The sequence below is a fragment of the Electrophorus electricus genome, chromosome 16 (assembly GCF_013358815.1).
Source record: "Electrophorus electricus isolate fEleEle1 chromosome 16, fEleEle1.pri, whole genome shotgun sequence".
NCBI classification, from domain to species: Eukaryota; Metazoa; Chordata; class Actinopteri; order Gymnotiformes; family Gymnotidae; genus Electrophorus; species Electrophorus electricus.
This window is the reverse complement of record NC_049550.1, coordinates 10519049-10539113: the sequence shown is the minus strand read 5'-3', so window position 1 is coordinate 10539113 and position 20065 is coordinate 10519049. Positions and strand designations below refer to the sequence as shown.

Sequence of the window (20065 nt, the reverse complement as noted above, 5' to 3'; positions counted from 1 at the left end):
GTATTGCTGAATCACCGTTGCTGGTTTACAAAGTAAAGTGTTTAGTCGTTTCTTTAAATAATTTAAAGACATCATAGTGTCTCTTGTCACAGCACATAAACCGGTCTGCCAAGACTAATGTTGTGCCTAAATTGAGGATTAGTTAGCCGAGAATTACGAGTAGTTTATCCTGAATTTCTAGTCAATCCTTTCAGGTGGACTTGGACCTTGGTGCAAACGTAGTTGTTGTTCTTCCTCATGCCCATATTTGAGCATGAGGAAGAGTGTTGGTTATGTAAGCACGTACATACGTGAACTAAACTGTCACGTATAAATCACATTTACCATTTAGCTGACTTTACACAATATGGGCGCGCTATATATAAAATATTTTTTTTAATAACAATAATAATATATTATCTGAAGACTGCTCTGTTGAACCTATCCATAGTCCTCCTTTTTTACACATAAGTAAGAGTCTAGTCACTGATTCTCTTATATGGACTACAAAGCATGTGTATGAATTCATGTGTATTAATAAAATCTATGTAAACTGAATCAAGTTAATTTCAATCTGTGAAAGTATCACAACACCAGTAAAAGCATTTATGATGAGGTTGGGCATGTTTCTTCTTTGGAATGCAACCAAGTATTTTCATGCAGGTCTCAACAATTCCAAGTCTCATAGTTCTTCCACCCTATTGAAATCTTGGTTGAAATGTGTCCTCCTTTCACAATGTCTCATTAAACTGTACCAAGGAATTGTATAGTGAGTGTGGATGGTTATGGGTGTGTGCAGATGCTATGATCCTATGAGTATTAGCCAGAATCTGTGGCACTAAAGAAAAAAATGTGATTTTTTTTATAGCCTAATGTAGGCAAATAACTTGTCTCCTTCTGCAATTTTCTCAATTTCTTTTGAATATTTAAAAAATGTTACTGCATATATTTGTCTTATGTGCAAGTTTTCTCAGAGTTATAATGAGAATGTGATGTATGAGGAAAAGATGTGTTTCTTCCCAAAACATATAAAATGTGGAAAATTGTAAAACAAGTTTCTGTGAATGTGTTTTAATAATTTTTTTCTTTAGTGTCACAGATTTTTTTTTTCTCTCTCTCTCTCTCTCTCTCTCTCTCTCTCTCTCTCTCTCTCTCTCTCTCTCTCTCTCTCTCTCTCTCTCTCTCAGGAAACACACTGAAAACACACTTAATTTTCAGCAAGGCCTCCCTGCATACACAACTAGATCCATGGAGCTGATCAAGAATGCAGTTGCTTGACTCCTTACAGGTTCACACACATCACTCCATTGCTGAGTTCCCTCCACTGACTGCCTGTAGTTGCCTGCATCAGATTTAAATCCCTGCTGCTTGACAAAAGCCAAAAATGCACCTGCCCCCTCCTGCCTGAAAGCACTTCTCTCACCCTGCATCCTATCACACACACTGCACCTCAAGAAACAGGCAAGACATTTTAATTAATCATGTATTTTAATTAAGCTTTTGAGGTCATAAAATTACAGTATAATTTGCAAGGTTTCCAGTGAAACAGAATATTTCAGACAATTGGTAGTGCAAAGAGATTTATTATTAGTGTGGTACCCATTAAGATTAAAATGATTTCCCACTGGAAACAATAAATCCTCATATCTGATGGTCCAAAGATGTTTAATGAAATGATCAGCAAGCCTTCTCTTGGTTTCTGTGATGTACATTTATTTTAGTGGCTGTGTTAATAAATTTACATGTACCACATCCAGAGCAGTTGCAGGCTACAATCATCTGTATCACTTTGTTTAATTGGAATAAATTATTTATTGAAGTTTGGTTACATATGCAATTAACTTGTAACAGATAATCATTTTAGGAAGGAAAGAAAGGAAGAAGATGCTATATGCTCAAGAGCTGAAAAAGAAACATCACATGTTAATGTTTGTCTTGGAGTTCTTGTTTCTCAAATAGTGCTCAAATGATGACCCAGAGATGACCTTGTTAAATGTATATTTCAAGTGTGACTTGGACACTGTCAGACATTTTTCTTATTTGTGCATCTGTATCATTATGGGAGAAATAATTATCCCCAAAGGATTAACCGCACAAGATCCTGCACTGAAAAGACTTCATTTCTGGACGCTGCACCCCTGGAATCGCTACTGTTAGGTATTGTTAGGGATTTAACTTTTTGCGAATAATCACACTGTGAAATTAGAAACCAAAATTGATATTGACATGCTTTTTCACATGAGAGTCAGTGTTGGTATGGTTTCAGCTTGAACCTAAATAGTCCAAATCTAAATGGTAAACGAGGCCAGTAGGGAAGCCCCTCTCATTTTCACAACTATCAGTATTCTTAGTGAGCAATTACCTCGCTGCTTTTCCCAGCAGTTGTGGACTTTCCTGGCCTGCTCCAGCAGATGTGATGTTAATGTCTAAGCTCGGTTTTAATTAAACCTAAAACAGTGGACAGTGCAACATTATTCATAGCTGCCCTCTGCAGCTGCTATCATTTCTTCCTTTTTTTTTTTGAAACAAATTAAACTGCTGATGTGTCTTCAGACGTGTGCTCAGATCTGCCTGACACTGCAAATGTACAGGCTAAAAAAAAGAGAAAGTTCCATAGGCTTTTTTAAAAAAAAAAAAAGAAAAAAAGAAAAATTTTAGTAACACGGTCCACGCAGAACATAATATCCAACTTCCTCCTGGGTCTTTATATTTAGAAAAGCCAGACACACTTAAACGCATAGAGAAAAGGAATAAAATGCGGAAGAGGAAGAGTGGAGCATCTCACTGTTATTAGCAATGGGGAAGCTTCAGGGGCAAAGCATGGTGTGAGTCAGTGATGGAGAAAATTTGCTTTTTTTTAACAGAACCATTTGGATACTTAGAACATGGACAGCCTTGCAGAAATCACACACACACACACACACACACACACACACACACACACACACACACACACACACACACACACACACACACACAATGAGTCCTAATCATGTTTCTCAGTAACCCAAATGCTTCTGCGCATCCATGTCATACAATCATTTTACAGTGTTATATTACTTTGCTGTCATCTACACAGCCTGAGAATAAAAGTAGCACTGTGGTTGTGGGTGGAGACTGCATCACTGCCAGGAACCTCCAGTGAGACAGGAAGCACTAAGTGCAAGAAGAACTGGGAGTTCCCACACAATGTAACTTAAGTACTATGACCCGTATCACTCACAGAGAACGTAGCCACTTGGCTGTTCTCGGCCATAAATCTACTGAGCTTATAAGTTACACCTTTAATGCTAGAACTGATTCAGGCTTCAATGTCAAATGCCACGAAACAGCAATGATCCACAGAAACTGGTCTGGCAATGACCCACAGAAGGTGGTTCAGCATCAATTTTATGTATCATTCTATGCCCTGTTAGATGATAATTCAGGTTTGGATTAATAGGAAAGGAAGCTTATCTAATGTTTTTGATTTGTTTGTTTGTTTTGTTTTTTTTCCACACAACATTCTTGGCTATGACTAACCTAGGGGGATAACCACGCTTTTCTTTTCTAATTACCCATTTGCTACATGACACATAAATTAACTACATGTACACAGTGATTCATCTTCATGCTTTTCTATCACTTTATAATGCTCTATATGATATATAGCCCCACATTATCACACCATAACTAACAGTAATCTTACTACTGTGTTGTGACAAGACATGTTCCACTGTCTACACTCTCCCTACCTTTACACGCTAGATTCTGGAACAATGATCTTGTGGAGAAGTGTTCATTTCATATGTGTGGTGGGGAGTTGCTGCCTGCTTGGCTTCCCAGTCCTGGATTGTCAATTAAACAATCTTTGCTCACTCAAGCACCTTGTATGTGATTCCTTAATGGGGAATTGTCACAGAACGCTCGCCTCTCGCAACCACGTGGTTTGGCCCACTACGTGCAGTGGGAGGGTTGTTTGTAACCACACCTGCACACACCTGCACCTTGTTTGTCTAAATGTATATAAACCTGACAAAGTGTGCAGAGTGTTGGTCATTGTTTACATAACATGTTAATGTGGATGTAATGTGTTGATGTTAATGGTAACATTAAATGTTATTCTCGTCATTGTTAGATGTATCCGTGTTTATCGTGTTTAATGTTAACCGTTTCATGTTCTTCATTTGTAATACGTGTGAGTGCCGTTGTCTTAATGTGTTCACAAATGTTAGTCCACCACGCTGGAGCCTGTGCGTCCTGCCCCTTGCCCTTCGGCCCTTTGGCTGTATATTATAGGAATTAGGGATTTGGGAATTTCCCCAACATTTCCAAATTGAATAAATAGTCTCACCAACATCTTTAATAGAGTTTTGAATAGCAAATTAAAAGTGGAGATTGACTGTGTCTGTGTTCAGAATGACTCTTCTTGAGTAGTTATTAAAGGATTATCTAATATTTCTGAAGTAGCTGTGTTAAAGTCTGCATACATGTCAAGTGAATGGTCTGCATGCATAAACCTGGGTGCTTCCACCAGTTTCATCGTAAACACTATCTTGTCCGCACACTCTCAGTTTCAGTTTCACCTAAAGTAAATATGAGAACACTTTACGTGGTACACTGCTTACAGTTGCTGTTTTTAATCTTGTGACGTTATCTTCTTTAAACACATTACTGGCTGAAATGTTTGATTACCTAATTTGCACTTCTGGAAATGGAAATCATGCCATGAAGCTTGAAATATCAAATGACATTTGTTATGGTTTGAAAAATGTCAAGAAACTAGATAATGACCCTGCAAATCTCTAAGCTGAATCTAGAGATGAGTTTTGACATGACAGATGCAATTAAACAGCTGTTTTCATGATCAAATGGAAAATTCTTGGTTAAGTCAACAGGGTTTGTATTTGTTTTTTAATTTTTATATGCAAATGCCATGGTCAGAATACGCTATTTTGTCTGAAATAAGGTACCAGGAAAAACACTATAATACAAGAACCCTCAAACATTTAGCTTTCATTATTTACATACAGCAATGCAGTCAAATTATTGAAGAATATCAGACCTCAGGGTGCTGTGACACCACTGTGTGTGTGTGTGTGTGTGTATGTGTGTGCGTGTGTGTGTTGGAGGGGTATGTGTGTGCGCACATCTAATAAAAGATAAAGAGTTGTTCATTGAAATTGCTGTTGCATGGACACTGAACACTTTACTGTTTTGTAAATGGAAATTTGAGGTTCAGACATGATTTGAAATGTCATGCTGTCATTTGTATATCTCTGATACATGCCCTGGTGTACATAAAAACATGATGAAAAAAGTTGTATCAGTGGGAAACAACATTAGCACCATTACACTATCGAAAAAGCAGAAAGAGTCCACATAGAATATAAACAGAATGAACATTTTTTCATTCTTATAATTACCATATTATTGCCCCAAAATGGCTAGGCTGGGGAACACACTGTCAACGTGTCAAAAACGATTCCATTTATATATTATATAATATAAAACTTTTAGGTGCAAGCATTTCAACCTTTTTTAGTTATTCCTGTTTCATTTTTTAACAGCTCATACTTTTCGACCTTACATTTTTCAGATAAAGTAAAGTATGTCAGTAGGAATGCAGAAATGCAGCAACATGGGCTGAAAGGTTCCTGTCACTTCTTATTCATGTGACCATACACTGCCCATCTTTATGTGCACTAAGCTGAGACCTCCCACCCCAAAACTGCTCAATATCCTTTTAACTGCACTATTTTTTTTTTGTATTGGTGAATGTGATGTTACATAAGGAAGTTCCAAAGTAGTGTGTCAATGACAAAAGGACTACTGTTTAGCTTTCATTGAAGCATTAGTAATCAAATAAACCAGGGTTCATCGGGAGTTGTAGTCAATAGAGGGTGGATCCTCATGTTCTAGTGGTTATGAGGGCTAAGTTCCTTGACTTCCAAACATACATGCAAAGGAATATGAGATGACTTCCTTGTCACAAACATAACATATTGTTATTTTAAGCCTTCATGGCAGGGACATCATTGTACTGAGTAGTAGATTTTATCATCATTGTACTGAGTAGTAGATTTTAATCTTTTTTTCACTGAAAGGACATGGAACCTATACTCATCAAAAACTTGATACACCAGTGAGTGTTTCAGGTTCTGAAGATTTGTTATAGCAAATATTTAATGCACACTTTTAAAACAGTGTTTACATAGATACAGCAAAAACCATATTACATTTAATGTTAACAAGTGAATATAAGATGTGTTAACCATCCACTAATAATCTACTATTTTTAACATAATCTAAAACTATGCACCATGGCTAAGGACACAGAGAATGTACCTAAACAAGTATTTATTAAAGATTAATGATTAATGTATTAATGTAAAAGAGTTCCGTGACAATCACTATGTTGTATATATCAAAAGAAAAATCCAGAAACAAAAAGTGTTGATACTTAGATCTGTCTATGAGACATACTTCCCAATACCATCTGTGGTGTAATCAATGTTTTAGGTTATTTATACTGATTAATAGATGTAGATATATTCTATAACATATACATAACATGTACATAGTTTAAATTCCCTTCACCATACATAAAATATGATTTCAACCAACAATAACATCAACAAAAACAAAATCACGTAGACAAGGCAATAATTCTAAGCATATTTAAGCAGTATGTTTTGACTATTAGGCATATATCAATTATATTTATATACAATATTGCTCTGACTAACCCAGAAAAGATTTTGTATTTTCTGATGATGCATTCCAATCCAGCTTCATAGAAACTCATTACACTCATTCACTCACTGAAACCTAAAACAGACAAATTCAACTTACTAATGGGAAAATAAATTTAGCTAAATTGGAAGAGTGACTCACCAAATAGCCTTCAAGAAGTGTGCCTTTGCTTGATATTGTGTATTTATTAAGTATTAATATTTATTTAGCAGTCTTAATTAGCAATGTGCCAAAATATCCTGTAGATCATCAAGCCATGACCATTGTATACCAGGTTTGCATACCAGGTGTACATCCTCGTACCCACTTTATACCCTGTGTTCATCTTTAAAAAACAAAGCAAAACAAAGCAATGACAAAAGCCAAATACCCACATACCTGCTGGCCTAAAATACAAAACAAAGTACTTTATATTTAAAACTATAGTACAAATCAAACCTTTACTGACTGGAGCCCATTGCCACATAACAAATTTGAAAATGAACATTATTGTACCTCAAATATAAGAAAGATGCTTTTAATGTTTTTCAGTGTCTTGATTCAAAGTGCCTACCATTTAAATTTTATTTTTGTGTACCTGCATAAGTGCTAATTTAGCTCTGGGCTCAACCTTCCTTTGTCTTCTACTACACAGTAGTGAACAATGGTAATCTTGTTTCATAGAAACAACAAACATCTGCCTCATACCGGCAAATGAGACTGTACAGAGATTGGACTGCCTGACTGACAGTGTTTCTGACTAATAGGCTCAGTGGGTCAGCTCCTTCTATGGCAGGCAGAAGCGCGCACTAGCACTGCGGCCTTTCAGGATTCGACGAACCTGGAGGAGTGAGGGGGAAAAAAAGGTGGAGTGTAATTAGACCCCAGATGTCACAGATCCCACCACAGATTGCTATCGTGTGTGTGTGTGTGTGTGTAAAAGCTACAAGCTAAGAGTCCTTTAGGTGCACACGGCATCACCGGTGCTCACCTGATCCCCAATGGGGCCTTCAGGCACAAGCTGGACAGGCTGCTCATTCTCCAGGTTCCTGGCACTGGGGTCGGCCCCCTTCCTCATCAGCAGCTGCACAGCGTGCGACTGGGCCTGCCGACCCTGCAGCGCAGCCGCCACGTGGAGTGCCGTGTTTCCATTGTATGCCTGAATGGAAGGGAGCTCACAGGTTTATGCAAACCCGAAATGAAAGGCACCCTGTGGCTATTTGTACAGTTCCATGTCCCAATTAGCGTCCACTACGCAGTGAAGAGTTAGCCAGATGCAGCTAAAGCTTTTTGGTTGGGGCTTTACTGCACTGTGACATGCCTGATTCAGGTCAGTGACTGACTACTGCTAGAATCAAGTGTGTTAGAGTAGGGAAGGCATTAATATTCTAAGACATTATTAGTATAGAGGTACCCAAGGGCACAGAAGGTAGAAGGTAGCTTAGTTTTGGAGGAATTCACGTGTCACCTTGGCATTGATCACGGAGAGAGAGTTTGGCTCGTCCAGGAAGAGACGCAGAAGTTCCACGTTGGCTTCCTCGGCAGCCATGTGTAGGGCATTCCGTCCACTTTTGCGGTCCTGCAGGAGTGGAGAACCACAGAGTATGAAGAGCTTGGCCAGCGAAGCCATGGGGGTGGTTGCGCTGGGGGTTTGCGGGCCATTGATGCTCACCTTGGAGCCACAGCACGCGCCCATGAGCAGCAGGGTGCTGATGCACTCTCCCAGTAACTTGCGCCTCTGCATTTGAGCTGCAGCCTGGGGAGACTGTGGTGCCGACAACACATGGTTCAGGTCCTGCACCACTGCATTGTGGGAGAGGATGGCAATGTGCAGAGGGGTAAGACCTAAGAAAACAAAATGTAATGTGTAAACCTGTGTTGAGTAGTTATCGCTATTGAACAATGACCAGATGAAAGACCACAAGTACAGTATTAATTAAATTGGATCTGTCACCTTACTGGGGGTAAACAAATTAATCAAAATTAGACAGCAGATTACAAACTTCATTCGCTGTTGGTGATATCGCTTTGCATAGTACTTGCATATTTATGTCTTGGTTTCTAAGGGGACAGGGAGTTACCTACCCTCGTAATCAACTGCTTCCACATTGACCTTTTGACTGCTGTTCTCTATGGATCTTTGAATAGCCTGCAATGGTAGAAAATCACAAAGAAGTTTACAAACTATTTTGTTGCTCATGGACATGTTACTAGCACTTTGGACCCCTTAAAAGTGAATTATCTCATGCGTGTATTTCTAAGTGTTTATTGGGGAATATGGCGAAAGCAAGGCATTTTCAAAGGTTTGGCACTTGATACGAAGCCTTCAAGGTAAAATTTCCAATGACTATTTAACCCCTAGAATAACCTAGGTGTTTAAAGTAAGATTTAAAGTAAAGTAAAGTAAGTAAGAATGTTCTAGAATGTTCCATTGCAGTTGGACCCAAATCAGCTGTGTACAAGTTAATTGTATTTTATCACAAAGGTAACTCAGCATTGTGGATGCTGTTTTCATCAAAATGGGCAAACAAACAAAGCGTTAATGATTGGGCCTAAGGTTGCATGCCAAGTTCTGGGAGTGGTTAATAGTTGATAGCATTGTCAAGATGTTTGTCTCTGAGCTTTATAATAGAGAGCTGTGCTGTGAAACCAGTTATGCAGGATAAGGGGATTTTTTCTTCTTACTGACATGCCTGCTGCAGTTTTGAGGAAATGTACACAAGTTAGTTAGAAGGAAGTTCTAAAAAAAAAAACATATGATAAACGTCTGATAAGGTAAAGGGCAGTGAGGGAGAGAAAGAGGGGGAAAAATGTCTGAAACTGCTTGATAGGTTAATGTGTAATCTTCAGTTTGTCACATGAAAAACTTATCATTAATTATAACTGGTGTCAGATAATCACTTTGGGTCCACTATAAGCAACGAGTGGGTATTATTTGATATGTGAGATTTGAAACCTTTAAGGTTAACAATGTAGAATCATGTGAAGTACTTTGCTGTTATATTTATATTTATAACCAAGGCAATTTCAAATGTTTGGCACAACGGAAGTTTTTAGATTCACGTTTCATACAGTGACGGCTAAAAAATATTGTGTGAATATTTTTTATCATAGAGTGTTATCTTATTTGTAAGCCTTAGTTATACAGTTTTACTCATTCACTGTAATTCACTGTAATTAATTACCCGAGGCTAGCTGCCCCTGTGTTTTCAAATGAAGCTTGTATAAGTTGAATACCCTGTTTGTTTAACCTTAATGTACCATGTGCATGTTTACCTAGGTGAGTTTATTCAAGGTGTGAATAATTGTTTAATTTATTTAATAAACAAAACTTCTTTTTTTAAACGTGTGATAACGCCACATATTTAGGACTGTGCATTTGGCTATATGTACATTTATAAATTAAAAACAAAGCGCAAGGGAGAGGAAAAAAAGAAATTCAAATAATAGATAGACTCAAAGATAAAGAAAATGGAAAATAAAATAAAGAAAAAAACGACAGAAATGGGAAGAAGATAAATGTCCTATAGGTAGGACTTAATTCCCCCTAAAGTAAGGGGGAAGGTGGTGGAGAGGGTATTCACCTGTAGCGTGAGGGTGTGGCCCTTTTCTGCACACACATGGAGTGGGGAGCGGCCCCAGCAGTCTGTGGTGTTCACCTGGGCTCCCAGCGAAAGGAGGTCTTGGGCAATCAGGTGCTGATTGGCTGCCACACTGACTTGGAACGCACTCTGGGATGAAAGAAAATCGGGCATGAGTATAATCTGGTTCACATCCAAGAATCTGAACTGTGCGTCACAGCGAGCATAGGTGTGCAGTTCACTCAAGAAGCTGTTTCACAAAGTGCAAGGGTTATAATTACACCTATGCTGACTTCTCAGTGGTTAAGGTACTTCACCACCAATCAGAAGGGTGCCAGTTCAAGCCTCACCATAAGGGCCATCAATTTAGCCATCGCCTTAGCCATCAATTGCTCCAGTTGTATTCAGACATAACTGTAAGTTCTTTTGGATAATAGTCTGTACCTAAAAAGCTAAATACCATAAATGTAAAATGAGAGCGAGCACTTACCTGATTGTTATTCTCCTTCATGTCAAGCATGCCAATGCTGGCCATTTTCTTGGCAAGCACATAAGCCAGAGCTCTTCTTCCCTGGGCCACTGCAATGTGAAGGAACCTGCAAATCACAGTGAATTTATAGCTCACAAAATTGGCATCCTAAAATCATGTTGCTTGGCCCTTGAAAAAATAGGTTCTCACGACATATAGCAGGACATATACAATGTCTTTGGTTCTCAGCTAAAAAGCATCTTTCCTGGAACTTTAAGGGATCTCTCAACTCACGTGTCTCCGTCATCATCCCTGGAAGTGAGGTCTGCAGGGGTCAGGTTGGCCAGTTTCTCCTCTTCTTGTTGGATTTGCCATTGGAAGAAGGAAACTGGTGGAGCCACAGGCCTGCAGGGTCCAAAGCCTTGTTGGAAGCTCAGGCCTTGCAAAGAAGATGTGTATGGGCTCTCTGTAACTGTTGGTAACTGGCTGCCAGGGTAAAGAGGGCAGGGTGTGGTAGTATAAAGTGTGGGCAGTTGGTCCTGGGCCTCCTGTGGTTGAGGGAACACTGGCATTTGACTGCCCTGTACCTTCACAGACTCGATGGACAACTCTCCACTGGTGAACATGTCACCAAGTCCATCATATATGCTGTGCTCTTTAAAGATGTCCTCGCATGGGTTGTACAGAGACTAGGGGAGAGAAGGCAAATTCCACAATAATCAAATACAAGCAAGTAGTTTTCTCCTACGCATGAAATAAATCAGTCAAATGCAATAGTTGAGATTAATGTAGAAGATGTGAAATATGGAGCAAAAATGACATTTTAAGATAAGTAATATTTGGGGCTATCATGAGTAATTACCAGGACATTATTTTGTTCTGTTGCAGGCCTCTTAGTGACAGAATGAGAGGAGAGACACTCAGCTGGCCTTTTTGCACCCTGAAGCAAGGTAGTTAAGGCTATTAAAAGAAAAACAGTCAAAATCAAATACATGAGTCTTCATACTGTTGTCATTGCCATTTTCTTAGGATCTTCAACAGATAATTGGACAATAATTTACCTGGGAAATCAATTTCATTTTTTTGTTGATGTGTCTGTAAAAAACAAAACAACAAATGAATAATTATTTTGATTATTAAAGTAAAAAGACTATATACTATAACGTTTGACATGCCATTCAATAGAAATGGATGGAACTGTCAAAGAAGACAATTTGGCGATGTGTAACCAGTATGCAAATGTATGCAAATGTAATAACCAAACGAAAGATTATTTTTAGAAGACTCTACGTGGTCGTGAGCGAGAAAGATAAAATTAGTTTTAATTCAACAGTATATTCAGAAGTATCGATGTCAACCTGTATTTCGTTGTTCCGTTTCTGCATAATGAGCTCTTTGACTGTGTTTTTCACGCGCACTCCCTGGTACCGATTCGGCTGACGTAAATCCTCTTGGGGAGCTTCAGCTTCACAGGAAAACACACCACACTATTAATAATTCTTTCGTATCTGAAACATCATATTTTCCTACATAGGTTAAGACCATGGAAAAACGCACCACCACTAGGAGCAACTCAGCTTATAATAATAATAATAATAATAATAATACTCCAGTTTATTAATAACGTACAATTCATCTTTCGTTTTCCTACGTCCCTGATATTCCTTGTGTTTATTGGGTGTAAACTTACAACACATAATATAGGCTATATCTGTCGTATATCCGTATATATAGGCGATTATCTGTCATAAATAATTTTCATTTCAACATATAAATCAGGATAATAATTTGTGTATGACTCTTTAACAGTATTAGCAATATTCTTAGAAATTATATTGAGTAAATCATTTTAATCTGTTTCAATGTTTCGGCTAACACGGATTAAATTACGTAGGATATTTATTGTTTTACAATCAAATTACCGTACCGTTCACTCTGTTTAACGCGTCGATAGGGAAAGGGCTTCCCGCATTGCTTCGACTTTTTTCAGAGTCGGAATTCGGCGACCAGGGAGACTGGAATCCCGTAGAAAAGTTCGGTTCCGTTACAGGAGAGGAGCACCCATAAAATGAGCATAGGTTGACTGGACTTGTCATAACATCTGCATCCTTGTCGAGAAGTCTCGAATCACCCTCGGAAACTCTGTCAATAATCATCTTGTTCACGTTGCACACTCACTGCTACTCAACTGTTGTACTGACACTTGTAATAAAATGGTGCAAGATTGCGAAAGGACAAGTTCTTTGGCAGGCCAGGTAACGATGACGCCTCCGACCGCCTCGGAAGTGAGCACCAATCAAAAACAGAAGGGGGTGGGACGGGGTGGGACTATTCGTTCTGCGTGTGCGTGTTTTCTTTGCTGAGGGAATTTCTGTGACGTACCAGGAAATGCCGATATTTGCTTCTGAGTGTACCATATCAACTAAAAAGGCTAGAACCTTATTGTTTGCATTAATTTAAGGCCAATTATTCACAGTGAGATCGGCTATTTAATATAGTTTTAAAATGTAGTCTATCTTGCTGGCAGGATTATAGTCTATTTAAAAAAGAAATGTTCTTAATTTATTTTTTAGTATTTTGTTTTAACTTAACAAAAGCTTAAAATTAATTTCCATGTTTCCGCTGCAATTAGGCTATATAAATCACTAATGGTAACTGGCGAGGCTACAGTTGGGCAAATTCCCGACACTTAAATTATAATTTAACTGGCTGTTGAATAAGTAAGTCACACTGATCCCTTGTCATTTATGTAACGTTTACAGCTAAAATAATTTCAGTTTGATAATCAAATAATTTTTAAATTAAGAGGACAACATTACCTGAATATGCCTACCTGGTGATGCTTCATCTCTGCACAGCGTTATTGCATTTTTGAAATGCATTTAAACCGATCTGTGACAACGAGTCCAAATGAAATTACTAAAGCCAAATCATGACATGGGCGATATTTTCTGAAAATTTCAAGGGAACTTCCTGGACTTTACAGGGAGAATTCGATGTGGAAAATTACAAAGACAAAATACATCTCGAATGAAGTTTTAGGAGTGTTCCCTTAACATGATGTACACAAAGTGGATATCTATAGCCTACTTCAGGTTCTTTATCTATATCGTTCCTTCCCATATAAAGTGCACATAATATTCCATTTCAGTAGCCCCTTTCCCTACATATCCCATCTTCCAGATCTGTCAACATGTTTATTCTCAAAAATGCATTCATAAAACAACCAATGTGAAATAAAAACGGATTTGAAATACTACACAATACTGTTAGTTGATATACATTAGCAAACAACTAAATATATACAAATATTTACATTGGAAGCATTTAATGCATCTTGGTATGTATAGCATTCAAAAGTTGCTGATTCATAACAAGGCTACACGCAAACATAATCCTCTCTATCAGTATCAATAACTTTTGGGATCCTAAGATACTGAACATTAACAGGAATTTGTGATACTAAGATCTGAAGAGGAATTAATGTTTTAAGTGCAGTAAATTAGCAACAGCGCTCTTATGTAGTAAGGATGCTATGGATCCCAGTGTCTTTTGCAGTTATGCTATTTATGTGAATTTTCTTATGCATATATTGGTATACTTCTATGTTTGGGACAATAAAACAGTAGCTGCTGTTGTCAAGAAACTGACCATGCTATTCAAAAAATTTAGTTCAATTGCCATTAGTACTATAAATGAAGGTTATCCTTACATCACTTCTTTATTTTAACAGGACAGCTATATTAAGAGCTAACATTCAAAAGGGATTTCAAAATAGGGAGAGGAAAGATAGCTTTGCTTTTAGCAACTAAAATCATGATAAAAGTGGAGGAATCTTGTCCTCACAGCTAGTTTTATATTTTATATGAATCCAACCAAGATATGTCCATACTGACAGAAACCTGAAGACATATTTGACTCCAAAACAATTCATTACGTTAAAGTGAATGAAAGCTAATAAAAGGCCGGTTAAAAAGTTTGTGACCTAAATCATACTAAAGGGTCCACTAGCCTTCATATAGCCGTTAACATCTTATCTATTCCAGACAATTCAAAAGTCCCATACAGCAATTTTCCTTCCTTTCACATCTCCACCTTCAAAAGAGGGCACTGTCTTTCAGTTTCCACATCAGGAGAGGAGGGTGTCTCCAAGGCTCTATGTGGAGCGGGGACAGACACACACGGTGGCGTCCCCGTTTTGTCAGAGGCCCCTTCCTCCCCCTCAGCTTCTTCTTCCACTTGTTGCTGCACTGACGAGAGGTACTGCTCAAGCAAGCTGCTGTCATGACTGTCCCTGTATGCAGGTGCCCCAGGCAAACATGCAACTCCTGCAGACTTCACTGTTTCAGGGGATCCAGCTCCCGTGGCCGTGCTGCTCAGGCTGTCCTCCAGTGCCCCCTGCTGCTCACCAGGGGAATGAAAGCCCGACTCTGGGATAGAGAGCTCACTATGCATAGGGAGAACTGTGTCTTTGGGGCCAGCACATTTGGAGCTCACAGTGGTGATTGAGGGAGACAAACAGTTAAGCTGCTCTTTCACTGAAGACTGCCATTCCAGCATGGATTGAAGCTATAAAAAGACAAAGTAGTAACAGAATTACAGAGAAACAATGCCATAAAAAATAATTTACCGGCTGTCTTTTTTAAAATTTTGAATACTGATTTAGAATATTATAATAAAAGTTTATTTTACTAATTTATTTTTAACTTGTGCAACATCATAATTCCTCATAAAACTATATTAACACATTCAAATGCATGATTCAGTTTTGAGGTTTGCTAAGAACAGGCACAATACACCAGCAAAACACTAAGGAAGGCTATGAAAAACTAAAATTATTTATTTGATATTATTTTTTATTTAAAAAGGAACCAGAGATTAAATAAAACAACTGTTTAAAAAAATAGAAGGAAAAAAGACTCATTTAACCCCATTCTTACTGAAGTCTTGTTCAGCAGTGACAAAAACTTGAGGTTGCTAGACCAGAGTTCTTCAACACTTCCTATCCAGTCATTGATCTGACTAACTGCAGCCAAGAGAAACCCATTACTCATGGGCTTAGTATTAGATTTATATTTCAGTAGACCAACAAGAGAACAAGATAACAAGAAAAAAGCAAGTGAGTGAGAGAAAATCCATGTCTAAGCAGATGCCCATACGTACCTGTTTCCAGAGGAACTTCACAGCTTCTTCCTGTACCATCCTCTGCAATTTCTCCTCTTCTTGCTGCTTCCGCACCCTATTCCAACATACACAAGAAATAAGGAGAAAACACAGAGCATGAATCCAAACTTCTCAAGCTATAACACATTTAACAGTGGCTGTGAATATAGTGTAGGGATAATAAGTAGCTGAGAGTGTAAGTGACAGTAAGCAACAAGACATTTTAAAACAACTCTAGATTTTTACCTATCCAGCTCTGCTGTCAGGTAGACAATGTGATCTTGCATCCTGCGTAGCCGAATCTCGCAGCGTACCTCTTTGGCCTGTGGGTGGTGCTGACGAGTCCAATGTCCCCTCCACCAAGACTGAATCTTGACAGCGGCTTCCCCTGGGTTGCATTGTGTCACCTTAGCATGTGAATTTTTCTGCTTAGTATCTAACTCAGTGCTATTTTGTAACACAGCCTCTCCATTAAGAAGACTGCTCTGGTCCATGTCGATTTTCAAATGGACTCTTTCATTGGTTTGTGAGTACTGACACCTATCCAAAGTTGAATAGTCTGCTCCATTTGTCTGAGGACCAGCATCAACAGGAAAATTATGTCTTATTTCTGTGTCTGCCTTCACAGTGTGAGACCGGGCAGGGTTTGGCGGAGCCAATGAATCAGGCTCATCAAGCTCTTCCTCTTCGCTGTCAAGGGGCGATGGCAAGTGGACAGCAGAGTTCACAGGCAGGAAGGCGGACTCTGAGGAGAGGAGGTTGCCATGGAGCTTCTCCTCATCTGTTTGCATGTCTTCCAAAACCAGGCTGTTCTCACCAGTACCATTGGCTTGCACAGAACTATATGTTGTTGAGAACGCACTGCTCACCCAGGTGTTCATCTGGACAACTGGTTTTGGAGTTTCTGTCATAAAAGCAATGTACAAAACCAAACAGACAGAAGGTTAACAGTGTTAACAGTGAAGAGTTATGACAGAGACATTGCAGGGAACATTAGGAAAACTGAGTCATCGTTCTAACACCAGACCAGTGAAGATCAGGAAAGATAAAATGATTGATACACATCAGGGTTGTTAGACTTAAATCGTCAGTGAATACTACAAATACCCTTACCCATTCACCTATTGGGCATGCTTAATTTTTTAATGCATTATCCACTCAAGTGAAAAATTCTTCTTTGTAAAATACACAACACTGTATAGTGTTTTTCCTGAGTTAACACATCCTGATTCAATACACTGGCCAATTACCAAACATTTTATGACATGAACTGTGCGAATTAGAACAGGCAAAATACTAGTCTATGGTGCTTGGCTCGCCGAGATGTGAATTTGCCATCTTATCTATTTTGATTAGACATGAATTTGGCACCCAACCTGGCTGACTGATAACAATGAGGTCTTCACTTGTGGCCACAGCATTTTTAGTTGGATCGATCCAGTGCTGATCCACATCCAGATAAGTTGGGCGAGGAGGACTCGGGGAGTCACAGTGACCTACCTGGAGCAGTTGTCTCTGGTGCTGCCTGCAGGACCACAGTGGGAAGAAGCTTGGAGTTATAAAGCTAGAGTCTGAGTACTTAAATACTTGGAAGAATTACTGAATCAGAAATGCCTAGTCAGTTTAATTCTTCTTTACATAATGCCAATGAGCAACTAGATGTTAGCTTTCATTCATGGTTTACCATATTGGTATTTTAGCTATAGGTATTCCGGTTAAATATTTCTAAAAGTTTCCCCAAGATGGTCCCCTGGGGTACCTCTGTTTGCTGAGGATCCTCTCCAGCTTAGCATCCTCGGCAGACTGAAGTGCAGGACTAGTGGTCAAGGGGCATGTGACGGCCAGGTACTGTACTAGCTGTACATGTTGCCCAGGACGATAGGTCCGCCCCTTGCCCTGGCTATACAACCACTCTGCTTTAAGTCTGGAATTTTAAATAGAAATAAGTAAAATATGCCAATACACACTATTGCAAAAAACACTACAGTAAAACCTAAAAATATAAAAACTAAAAAAAAAAAATTAGATATGGACTTAATTTTAAAGTTTTTAATATTTTAAATGATGTAATAAAGCATAAGAACAAAACTAATTGTAAACATGTCACATAATGATCAGACTTTGACTATGGTTTAGAGAGCTTCTGTAGTGTTAAACAGCACTCCTCCACTCACCCCTCTTTCTGTGAAACCACATATCCATCGAGCACCTTCAGATTAAGGCACCAGCTCACAACATATGGGCGATAATCACACCCAGGTAAGGAGGGTGTAGACATCACACATGGGTTGCTCATGATGGACAGCTGCTCAAGGTTTTGAAGAGGTGCCAAGTAGGACACCTAGGAAAGAGTTATCCTCAGTGAATATAGGGTATAAAATGCACAGAACTAAATCAAACTTACAAAATGGACAATACTTGATAAGAAAGAATAAGCTGGTAAGTGCCTCATTGAGATCTCTGATCTCATTCTCTGCCAATGAGAGAATGGTGAGGTTTAGAGGAAAATGGGAAGGGACAGCACGTAGAGTTGTGATAATGTTGCCATGGAGAAGGAGTGTCTGGAAAAGATGAGACGTTGCATTATTATGCCTTGTTACACCTGCCTATCTTTCACTTGCATTATAATGTATTATTTAAAAAAATGTTAGATAAATTGTTATATAATGTGATACAGCAAGCTTTAAATGTGTAACTTTTGCAGCAAGTGTTCTTTCACCCACCTTTAAGGCAAAGAGCTTTGAGAGGTCCCCTGTGTTAGAAATGTTGTTGTCAGATAGATCCAGATGTTGTAAAGCCACACAGTTGTTCAGCTGCTCTATGACCTGAAAAAATACAGAAGGATCTAAGAAAATCATAGGCTCAAAGGAAAAACACTCCTCAACAGACTGTCATTGTCCATACCTTTATGTTGTTCCCTGCCAGGTTTAGCCACTCAAGGTGCATCAGGTCTTTCAGTCCCTCTATGTAGCCAATACTGTTGCTAGGTAAGTTCAACACTTTTAACCCCGTGAGTCGTGACACCCCCATCATGCGAACTAAGCGATTACAGGCGACAGACAGCTGTAATAGGGAGAAAATTAAAAACAGTTCTGTCCATGACAACCTTTCACCAATAATTATGCAGTGCCATACAAGTACTTTACAAGTACAACGTTTCAAAAAAGGAGTTTACTAGGTAAGGGCTAAGTACACACTGCCGGTACCTGCCGAAGTTCTGTATTTCTCTCCAGATGCTCTAACTTAATGATGTGGTTGTGGTCAAGAATGATGGTGTGGGTGTCCAGTGTACAGGAAAAAGTTGGATCCAGTTTGTGGAGACCATGACTTGAAAGGTCGACTAAACCTGGACCTTAACAGCAACATTATGCAAACCACTAAGGTTAGTCAAAACGCAGAAAGCATTATATAGTGTCACACGGCTATATGCAATTTCATACAAACAATATATAATAGGTTTCCAATTTCCACCAGATTCTCTGGTTCTCTTTAGTCAACCGACGAACTGACAGGAGCTGTTTTATATGCCGTCAAGCACTTACTCCAACTGCAGTGGCTACCGTCAAACTCACAAACAAGCTCATAACGACACAATGCGAGATTTAATCAGATATGCTAATGTACACGGTGCACAGTTGAAACGAGTGAAAAAATATGTTTTTTAATGATCCACTGATCATACCATGATCCATACAAGGAGGGCAGACACGCCAGGTAAACGTAAAATTATTTAAATGATTTGGAATCGTCAACATTAGAGAAAACATGCTGGCTAGCTAGATAGCTAACGTTAGCTTGAAACACACGCTGTTATCGGTTTTCAACGCGAAATAACACGCAACCAAATTTGTTACTTTATAGTACATAGTTAGAGAAACCTTTATAAAAAGAAATGTAATGTACTGATTTAAATATAATACTACTACCGTACCTTCGTAGTTTGACATTTGTGTGATAGGATCAGGTATGATAGCTTTCTCAGTCGCCGCCATACTTCCCGCTTGTGTCACCACCGGGCAACCGTTCACGAATATGATTGGTTGAATAAAGCAACGAATAAAAATATATTTTTACAATTTTTCAAGACATTATGTCAAAATACATTTTCAGAAATCCGCTTCATTGGCATAAATATGACGTTTTCACGAAACGACTACCT

The 20065-nt window shown here is 38.8% G+C and overlaps 2 protein-coding genes across 2 annotated transcripts; both read right to left on the bottom strand.

Annotated features, from left to right (window-relative positions):
• Nucleotides 1-6118: 6118 nt before the first annotated feature.
• nfkbiz (nuclear factor of kappa light polypeptide gene enhancer in B-cells inhibitor, zeta) lies at nt 6119-12931 on the bottom strand. The gene is made up of 12 exons (XM_027009892.2): nt 12671-12931; nt 12102-12208; nt 11805-11838; nt 11606-11703; nt 11038-11432; nt 10765-10870; nt 10278-10424; nt 8779-8842; nt 8366-8538; nt 8162-8272; nt 7685-7852; nt 6119-7534 (listed from the first exon to the last, which is right to left on the bottom strand). Exons 1-12 carry the CDS (start codon nt 12897-12899, stop codon nt 7481-7483), a joined length of 1686 nt encoding a protein of 561 aa, XP_026865693.1. The 5' UTR covers nt 12900-12931; the 3' UTR covers nt 6119-7480.
• Nucleotides 12932-13927: 996 nt separating this feature from the next.
• On the bottom strand, nt 13928-19900 carry cep97 (centrosomal protein 97). The gene is made up of 11 exons (XM_027010257.2): nt 19838-19900; nt 19113-19258; nt 18811-18969; nt 18630-18731; nt 18354-18467; nt 18081-18247; nt 17666-17830; nt 17283-17431; nt 16153-16810; nt 15907-15982; nt 13928-15312 (listed from the first exon to the last, which is right to left on the bottom strand). The coding sequence occupies exons 1-11, from the start codon at nt 19896-19898 to the stop codon at nt 14827-14829; spliced, it is 2283 nt and encodes a 760-aa protein (XP_026866058.2). The 5' UTR covers nt 19899-19900; the 3' UTR covers nt 13928-14826.
• Nucleotides 19901-20065: the final 165 nt, after the last annotated feature.

Coding starts and splice junctions, on each gene's coding strand:
- nfkbiz (XM_027009892.2), bottom strand. CDS start 12,899: ATGATTATTGACAGAGTTTCCGAGGGTGATTCGAGACTTCTCGACAAG. Junction 11,839..12,101: donor AACGGAACAACGAAATACAG/GTTGACATCGAT, acceptor TGTTTTTTACAG/ACACATCAACAAAAAAATGA. Junction 8,843..10,277: donor GCCACACCCTCACGCTACAG/GTGAATACCCTC, acceptor CTACCATTGCAG/GCTATTCAAAGATCCATAGA.
- cep97 (XM_027010257.2), bottom strand. CDS start 19,898: ATGGCGGCGACTGAGAAAGCTATCATACCTGATCCTATCACACAAATG. Junction 18,248..18,353: donor AGATCAGAGATCTCAATGAG/GCACTTACCAGC, acceptor ACTCTTTCCTAG/GTGTCCTACTTGGCACCTCT. Junction 17,432..17,665: donor AGGATCCTCAGCAAACAGAG/GTACCCCAGGGG, acceptor GTGGTCCTGCAG/GCAGCACCAGAGACAACTGC.